Below are 10,000 nucleotides of genomic sequence, written 5' to 3' on the forward strand. Positions count from 1 at the left end.
ATCACAATCACTCCGCTTGCTGCGGCAACAACAAAACAAAACTCCAGACGTTCTTCTTCGTTTGTATGGCTTACTTGTGATATTAATAATTCAAAACATAAAACAGTCACGATGTGGGAACAAATGAATGACAAAATAAAGAGAGTTTGTTGCAGTACTAGTTAGAAAAAGTATGAATGAGAATAAGTATAAATGAGGTCAAAAAACTGTGTGGCTCGATTCCACCGCACCTGACAGCAACTACCCATAAGACCTTGCGTCCAAAAACCCCCTTACCGCACAGATCCTTCTGCCATATATGCACTTAAAACAGTTACGTTATCAAATCATTTTGACAAATGTAATATTTACAATTAAAGTGAGATTTATATAATTACTCTAAGCATTCAATATATCAATTTTCTTATGCAAATAAAGTAAATAGTCCCCTTTTGGCTGAATAAACATAAAGCACCTTCCATAAAATGTAAATTAACTTAAACAGTATTTAGGCTCCTACACACCGCATTCACCGCTAATACTCATACTTGCCAACCCTCCTAATTTTCCCGGTAGACTCCCGAAGTTCAGTGCCCCTCCCGAAAATCTCCCGGGGCAACCATTCTCCCAAATTTCTACCGATTTCCACCTGGACAACTATATTGGGGGCGTGCATTTAAGGCACTGCCTTTAGCGTTCTCTACAACCTGTCGTCAGGTCCGCTTTTCCTCCATACTAACAGCATGTCACATAATATTTGCCATACAGGTCACACTGAGGGTTGCCGTATAAACAACTTTAGAACTGTTACAGATATCCGCCACACTGTGAACCCACACCAAACAAGAATGACAAACACATTTCGGGTGAACATCCGCACCGTAACACAACAGAACAAATACCCAGAACCTCTGGTGGCACTAACTCTTCCGAGAAACTTCCAGCAAACTGACCAATAATTAACGTTTTATTCATGCATTTTCTCTTGCTACTTCAAAGCTTGAATGTTTGGTTCATTCATTATTGTTATTTTATTTTCAAATGTATTATTAGTCTGTGGAAAAATTTGATATTTACCTTAGAAGATTGCAAATAGAAAAAAAGGCATAACATGAAGTCGCAGTCTTCTCCACAGTCCAGCAGGGGTGAGACCCTGCCAAACCAAAAAAAAAAAGAAAGTAATATATATATATATATTATTTTTTTTAATTTAATAGTTAGGCCCTGCGATGAGGTGGCGACTTGTCCAGGGTGTACCCTGCCTTCCGCCCGATTGTAGCTGAGATAGGCGCCAGCGCCCCCCGCGACCCCGAAAGGGAATAAGCGGTAGAAAATGGATGGATGGATGGAGTTTGGCCAAGTCTCACCCCCGGCCAAACTACAAAAAAAACGCGACATATAGCCCGAAAAATACGGTATATATCTTTTTTATTATTTTATTTATATATTTTATATATATATATATATATATATATGTATATTTTATTGTTTATATATATATATATATATACATATTTTTTAATTATTTTATATATATATATATTAATATATGTATGTATTTTTTTATTGTTTATATATATATATATAATATATGTATATGTATATATAATTTTGTATGTAAACATTTTTTTTCTTTGAATTAAGTTGAACCCAAATGTTGTGAGGTTTCAATTCATTTTTAGTGGGGTTGCCAGTGAAGTGTCATGCACCTGCAGAGTGGGCAATTGCTGACACTAAAAACAAATGTGCGTAAAAACCTACTCCCAAACATATAATACTAAAACATCTGTTCAATGCACAAGTGCACTGTGTGTGGTTTGAATGAAACTGGGTGATTTTTGACAGACATGGATGGGCTGAAGCCTTCGCTGGCATCAAGTCAGCACACGTCAAGTACATTTGCCCCCACGCGTGAGTATTCACCAGGTTTTTCAGGAATATTTGTCGCTGTAAAGCATGTAAAAGTCTGCATTGTTTGCCCCCCACAGTCCCAACATGCCAGTGTCCTTGAACATGAGAATGTCCATGCCTTCCTGGTAAGTGCACACACAAATAGGGCTGGGCGATATATGGAATATACTCGATATATATCGGGTTTGTCTCTGTGCGATATAGAAAATGACTATTTTGTGATATTTGAGTAAATGTTGTGTAGTAGTTGCTTTTAGCTGCGGGCATTACACTACAGGCGTTTCTCACTCTTTCTTGTCTCTCCTTCTCACAGAAACATAAAATAAGCGCACCTTCTTACATACGCCACATACTGTTGCGCGTGCAAACTCATACACCCTCGCCGAACAGGGAGGTAGCGGCATAGGAAACGTTAGCTGTGGTGCTAACGGTGCGGTGCGAGTGGTAATACGAGAGAGAGAAGGTGCGAATCTGGTAACAAATGACGGAAGAAGAATTAATTCCCAAGAAAAAAACAGCACAGGGTTCATTATCTGGCGGTGGTTTGGTTTCAAGGGGTAAGATGTTGAAGAGACAAACGTAATATGTCGAGTATGCGGAAAAAGCATAGCTAAAAAAAAAAAAATAGCAGCTCTACTAATTTGTAGCTTTTGTAAAGTCTCCCGCTAGAGCAGGGGTCACCAACCTTTTTGAAAGCAAGAGCTACTTCTTGAGTACTGATTAATGTGAAGGGCTACCAGTTTGATACACACTTAAATAAATTGCCAGAAATAGCCAATTTGCTCAATTTACCTTTAATAAATAAATCTATATATAAAAAATGGGTATTTCTGTCTGTCATTCCGTTCTACATTTTTTTTCCTTTTACGGAAGGTTTTTTTGTAGAGAATAAATGAAGAAAAAAACACTTAATTGAACGGTTTAAAAGAGGAAAAACAGGAAAAAAGAAAATAAATTATTGAAACATAGTTTATCTTCAATTTTGACACTTTAAAATTCAAAATTCAACCGAAAAAAATGCAGAGAAAAATTAGCTAATTCGAATCTTTTTGAAAAATTAAAAAAAATTATTTATAGAACATCATTTGTAATTTTTCCTGAGTAAGATTAATTTTGGAATTTTGATGACATGTTTTAAATAGGATAAAATCCAATCTGCACCTTGTTAGAATATATAACAAATTGGACCAAGCTATATTTCTAACAAAGATAAATCATTATTTCTTCTAGATTTTCCAGAACAAAAATGTTAAAAGAAATTCAAAAGACTTTGAAATAAGATTTAAATTTGATTCTACAGATTTTGTAGATTTGCCAGAATAATATTTTTGAATTTTAATCATAAATTTGAATAAATATTTCACAAATATTCTCCGTCGAAAAAACAGAAGCTAATATGAAGAATTAAATTAAAATGTATTTATTATTCTTTTACAATAAAAAAAAAAAAGTCAAACATTGATTTAAATTGTCAGGAAAGAAGAGGAAGGAATTTAAAAGGTAAAAAGATATGTGTTTAAAAATCTTATAATCACTTTTAAGGTTGTATTTTTTTCTCTAAAATTGTCTTTCTGAAAGTTATAAGAAGCAAAGTAAAAAAAACAAATGCATTTACTTAAACAAGTGAAGACCAACTCTTTAAAATATTTTCTTGGATTTTCAAATTCTATTTGAGTTTTGTCTCTCTTAGAATTAAAAATGTCGAGCAAAGCGAGACCAGCTTGCCAGTAAAAAAATAAAATTTAAAAAATAGAGGCAGCTCACTGGTAAGTGCTGCCATTTGAGCTATTTTTAGAACAGGCCAGCGGGCGACTCATCTGGTCCTTACGGGCACCGCGTTGGTGACCCCTGCGCTAGAGAATAAAGAGTGCTTGAAACTCTGGATTTCAACATCTGTACAATAACAAAATACCGAATCAACAATTTCCAGATCAACACCGTTTGAAAAAAATAGTCAACAACAGAAGGACATAACGTCCGCAGGAACCTACCACATAGCAAAGGACATACACTATTTGAGCTCTTTTTTTTTTTTAGTTATTGAAGTATCTTGTGTGACATCATGCACAAAAGTGCACTCTATTTGTTTTAATTTATTGTAGCGGCGTTCTGTGCAAAAAGTGCTCTTTAATTCAGTGTTGTTTTAGTATGTCACCTTCGTGACATCATGCACAAAAGTGCACTAATAGATTGTTTAAAATGTCTCTGACAATCTTGCACTTTCTGTTTTGAAATGACATGAATGTTTGTGCCACTGCTTAATAACTCTTTAATAAATGCAGTTTTTGGTAAATTGACTTAGTTGGGATTTCCCTCTCTGCATGAAAGTTAAAAATGAGCATATATTAATGCAGTATGAAGAATGTTTTAATGTAGACACATAGAATCATCATACTGCTGTGATTATATGCATCAAGTGTTCAGTCAAGGCTAAGGCAAAATATGGAGATTTATATGGTGTATCGTGACATGGCCTAAAAATATGTAGATATTAATAAAAGGCCATATCGCCCAGCCCTACGCACAAACAGAAACAAACACATTTATTTATTTACATGCTGTTGTCTGTTCAGGTTTGACATTTACGGCTTGAGTCCGGAAGCAGAGGAAGATGAAGCTGGTATTAAGAGAGCGTCAGACAACCGTACGTTTTGTTTCTTACAAGTGTTGGATGTGTCGTTCAAGGCAGGAAATCATCAGTGTAATTTTCTCCTGGGCAGTTAAAGCCCTGATAGACCAGGAAGTGAAGAACGGGATTCCCTCCCACAGAATCCTCCTGGGTGGATTCTCGCAGGTCGGCTTGGTGAACTCAACGTTGTCTGCGTCACGTCCGTCTGACACTCGTGCTTCTTTTGTCCAGGGCGGGGCCTTGTCCTTGTACACCGCTCTGACCACGCAGCAGAAGCTGGCGGGAGTGGTGGCGCTCAGCTGCTGGCTTCCTCTGCGCAATTCTTTCCCTCAGGTAAAAGTTGCCTTCATTTGCATTTTTGCGTCTTGGTGGTTAAACTTCAACCTCTGCTTTTGACAACAATTCAACCCAAAAATAATAGGTGTCAGGTTCGAACACTGATTACATATATTAAACAAGACAAGAAGCAAGGAATCAAACAGAGACAGAACTACATTTGGCTCTATTTAGGAGAGACGTCTGGACTGTACACTTGTACAGTCTCACCCCGCTCTGGCGAAAGATTGTACGCCTCTTTTATTTGGAATTTCCCTGATTACATGGCAACAGGTGTTTCCAAAGGGCGGGGGTCGTAAACAGCCATCCCCTTTTGATTAAAACAGTTCAAAGAAAAGGTCAGTTCAAAGAAGAGTTCCCTGGAGGGGATTCAGGTCCTGCTTCCTCTTCGCTTTATACATCTCGGTCAAGACAATATCTTTCTGTGATTACAATACATGAAAGAAATAAAACACCTTCATGTTGCTTCCCATCCTACACAGTGGAGTTTTGTAAGCCTTCTTCTTGGTAGGTTCAAAGACAGCTTTTGTCTTCTCGCCGGGCGAGCTGAACTCAATGTTACACAAAGTTTTGTGATAACTTAAATACAATTATTCTGACAATAGGAATAGAAATACTGTATTTTCCGGACCGTAGGCCGCACAGGATATAAGGCGCACTGGTGACGAGCGGGTCTAGTCAGGTCTTATTTCATACAAAAGGTGAACCAGACTATAGGGTGCATTAAAGGGGTCATTTTAGTATTATTATTATTTTTTTTAAATGTGGTCTACATAACATGTGATGGTGGTTCTTTGTTCAAAATGTTGCATAGATCTTGATTTACGGATCATCTTCAAGCCACTCTCTGACAGTCTCTTCAGTATGCAACATTTTGGTTTCTGACAATTCTCATTGAAATCAATATGACACCGTTCCAACTTCAAACTGTTCAGCCTATTCAGGAATTGCAGTCTTTCCCTTGACAAATTCCAAAAATTCCCAGAATTTTCCCGAATTCCAGGTTTTCCGGGACATTTTTTCCCATTCCAAAAGAATTTACAATTTTTTCAAACTTCCACTTTTTTGAAATTGTTCAAGCTTATCAAACCATTCCACCTTCAACATATTCCACTCATCCCGGACATTCAAACTATTATTTTTCAAAGTTCAAAGGAATTCCCGTTTTTTCTTTGACCCTTTTTTCTGGCGAATTCTCCTTCCCAATTTTTTCAACCGTACAAAAGTTCCTCTTAATCAGGTCAATAAAATGTGGTTGTTTTTTTTTAACTGGAAACATTCCCCAAATTCCCCAAATTCTTTAATACCAGTTCTCAATTAAAAATGTTACTTCTTCACCATTTCTCGACTGATTTGAAAAATTCAAACACCAACCACTCAGACCATTCAAGTTTTTTAACATTTTCCCAAAAATTCCCGCTTTTCCTGAATTTCCCACATCTTTGGGATATTCCAATTGACATCAATGGGACATTTTTCAAAGTTCCACAACTACCTCATTTTTCATCTGATTCAAACTGTTCCAACTTCAAAATATTCAGCTTGTTTGGGAAACGTGTGCCGTACAACTGGAAACATTCCCGGTTTTCCCGAAATTCCAGGAATTCTTTAATATCATTTGTCAATTAAAAATATTACTATTCCAACATTTCTCGATCGATTTATATAAATAAAAAAAATATATAATTCCAACACCCGCCATTTCAACTCATTCAGACCATTCAAGTTTTTTACCATTTTCCCAAAAATTCCCGCTTTTCCCCAAATTCCCAAATTTTTGGGATATACCCGTTGATATCAATGGGACATTCTTCAAAATTCCACAACTCCCACATTTTTAATCTGACTCAAACTGTTCCAACTTTAAAATATTCAGCCAGTTTGGGAAATGTGTGCCGTACAACTGGAAAAATTCCCAGTTTCTCTAATACCAGTTCTCAATTGAAAATGTTACTTCTTCACCATTTCTCGACTGATTTGAAAAATTCCAACACCGCCCACTCAGACCATTCAAGTTTTTTACCATTTTCCCCAAAATTCCTGCTTTTCCTGAATTTCCCACATTTTGGGGATATTCCAATTGACATTAATGGGACATTTTTCAAAGTTCCACAACTACCTAATTTTTCATCTGATTCAAACTGTTCCAACTTCAAAATATTCAGCTTGTTTGGGAAACGTGTGCCGTACAACTGGAAACATTCCCGGTTTTCCCGAAATTCCAGGAATTCTTTAATATCATTTGTCAATTAAAAATGTTACTATTCCAACATTTCTCGATCGATTTATATAAATAAAAAAAATATATAATTCCAACACCCGCCATTTCAACTCATTCAGACCATTCAAGTTTTTTACCATTTTCCCAAAAATTCCCGCTTTTCCCCAAATTCCCAAATTTTTGGGATATACCCGTTGATATCAATGGGACATTCTTCAAAATTCCACAACCCCCACATTTTTAATCTGACTCAAACTGTTCCAACTTTAAAATACTCAGCCAGTTTGGGAAATGTGTGCCGTACAACTGGAAACATTCCCGGTTTTCCCGAACTTCCAGGAATTCTTTAATATAATTTGTCAATTAAAAATGTTACTATTCCAACATTTCTCGACCGATTTTATATATGTAAAAAAAATAAAAATAATTCCAACACCCACCATTTCAACTCATTCAGACCATTCAAGTTTTTTACCATTTTCCCAAAAATTCCCGCTTTTCCCCAAATTCCCAAATGTTTGGGATATTCCCGTTGATATCAATGGGACATTCTTCAAACTTCCACAACTCCCACATTTTTAATCTGACTCAAACTGTTCCAACTTTAAAATATTCAGCCAGTTTGGGAAATGTGTGCCGTACAACTGGAAACATTCCCGGTTTTCCCGAACTTCCAGGAATTCTTTAATATAATTTGTCAATTAAAAATGTTACTATTCCAACATTTCTCGACCGATTTATATACAAAAAAATAATAATAATAATTCCAACACCCACCATTTCAACTCATTTAGACCATTCAAGTTTTTTACCATATTCCCAAAAATTCCTGCTTTTCCCCAAATTCCCAAATTTTTGGGATATTCCCGTTGATATCAATGGGACATTCTTCAAACTTCCACAACTCCCACATTTTTAATCTGATTCAAACTGTTCCATCCATCCATCCATCCATCCATCATCTTCCGCTTATCAGAGGTCGGGTCGCGGGGGCAGCAGCCTAAGCAGGGAAGCCCAGACTTCCCTCTCCCCAGCCACTTTGTCCAGCTCTTCCCGGGGGATCCCGAGGCGTTCCCAGGCCAGCCGGGAGACATAGTCTTCCCAACATGTCCTGGGTCTTCCTCGTGGCCTCCTACCGGTTGGACGTGCCCTAAACACCTCCCTAGGGAGGCGTTCGGGTGATGTGGAGGAGCAGCGGCTTTTCTTTGAGTTCCTCCCGGATGGCAGAGCTTCTCACCTTATTTCTAAGGGAGAGACCCGCCACCCGGCCATTTGTACCTGTGATCTTATCCTTTCGGTCATGACCCAAAGCTCATGACCATAGGTGAGGATGGGAACGTAGATCGACCGGTAAATTGAGAGCTTTGCCTTCCGGCTCAGCTCCTTCTTCACCACAACGGATTGATACAACGTCCGCATTACTGAAGACGCCGCACCGATCCGCCTGTCGATCTCACCATCCACTCTTCCCCCACTCGTGAACAAGACTCCTAGGTACTTGAACTCCTCCACTTGGGGCAGTGTTCGAACTGTTCCAACTTTAAAATATTCAGCCAGTTTGGGAATTGAAAACTCCCTTTTTAGACCAGTTGATCTGCCTTTTGTTTTCTTTTTCTCCTATGTCCCACTCTCCCTTGTGGAGGGGGTCCGGTCCGATCCGGTGGCGACTGTGTTGGATTCAATATGGATTTAACTTTCACAGTATCATGTTAGACCCGCTCGACATCCATTGCTATGAGGTTCTCATAGTCATCATTGTCACCGAAGTCCCACTGGGTGTGAGTTTTCCTTGCCCTTATGTGGGCCTACCGAGGATGTCGTTGTGGTTTGTGCAGCCCTTTGAGACACTAGTGATTTCGGGCTATATAAGTAAACATTGATTGATTGATATTTCAACAATTCTAAAAACACTTCCAGGATTTCAGTTGAACTTCAGCATTGGAGCATTGGCAGGCAATTCCTTGAGGAATTGCCTCATCTATTCGATGGCATCATTTCTAATCTCCGGTCTCCTGCAGGCGTGCGGCGGCAGCGCTAACAAGGACATGCACGTCCTCCAGTGCCATGGCGACGCCGACCCGCTCGTGCCCTTCTCGTTTGGGAGCCGCACCGCCGAGAAGATGAAGAGCCTCATCAACCCGGCCAACGTCACCTTCAAGTCGTACCGCGGTCTACCTCACAGCGCCTGTCCCGAGGTCAACAGTCACACAGAGCAGCATGAATTTCTGTCTCAACCCAGCATGTATTATTATTATTATTATTATGCTTCTGTGCAGGAAATGGTGGACGTCAAGCGCTTCATCGAGAAGCTGCTCCCCGCCATCAGCGAGGAATAAGTTGTCTCTTCGGCTTTCACCAGGACTACGATCAGCTTGACAGCTAAAAAAAAAAAAAAAAGACAAAAAAAAAAATCACGCCGCTTCTGCCGTCCCTTTTGAGAGGCAAACAGGAGCGCTTGATGTTGACGCCGAGGAGCAGCGACACGTCCCGCCATGGAGCCATGCGATCGTCAGTGTTACGGTAGAGTGACGTTAGTTGCTTGATTGTTGATGCCGAACGCCATTTTCCCCGCAGCACACGTTTCTACAGGAGTAATTAGGGCTAATGTTTTGTTTTTTTCAATGATGTATACGTGTAGTGTTGCTTAAGCCAGAGGTGTCCAAAGTGCGGCCCGTGGCTAATTTTTTCCACAATCATTAGCATTCTAATATTAGCATGCTAGCGTTTTTTGCAAATTTTTCAGGTATACACCTCAGCATCAAATATTTTTTTACTTGACGAATGATACCTGTTAGCATGCTAATATTAGTATGCTCGCTAATTTTGTAGGTGTACACCTCCAGTCATATTTTGGTATTTGATGCATGCTAACGTTAGCATGCTAGCATTTAAAACAGATTTTTCAGGTACACACCTCATTAATA

The 10,000-nt window shown here is 38.7% G+C and overlaps 1 protein-coding gene across 1 annotated transcript in view; it reads left to right on the plus strand.

Annotated features, from left to right (window-relative positions):
- Positions 1-10,000, plus strand: part of lypla1 (lysophospholipase 1) — an 11,745-nt gene that overhangs the window by 836 nt on the left and 909 nt on the right. Inside the window, exons 3-9 of the mRNA XM_061921490.1 lie at positions 1,825-1,890; positions 1,968-2,015; positions 4,464-4,534; positions 4,611-4,684; positions 4,751-4,852; positions 9,095-9,271; positions 9,353-10,000. The exon at positions 9,353-10,000 is cut by the window's right edge and continues 909 nt beyond it. Coding sequence (XP_061777474.1) covers positions 1,825-1,890; positions 1,968-2,015; positions 4,464-4,534; positions 4,611-4,684; positions 4,751-4,852; positions 9,095-9,271; positions 9,353-9,412 — 598 coding nt within the window. The 3' untranslated portion in view covers positions 9,413-10,000. The remainder of the gene's footprint in view (positions 1-1,824; positions 1,891-1,967; positions 2,016-4,463; positions 4,535-4,610; positions 4,685-4,750; positions 4,853-9,094; positions 9,272-9,352) is intronic.

This window comes from Nerophis ophidion, linkage group LG15 (assembly GCF_033978795.1).
Source record: "Nerophis ophidion isolate RoL-2023_Sa linkage group LG15, RoL_Noph_v1.0, whole genome shotgun sequence".
Classification (NCBI taxonomy): Eukaryota; Metazoa; Chordata; class Actinopteri; order Syngnathiformes; family Syngnathidae; genus Nerophis; species Nerophis ophidion.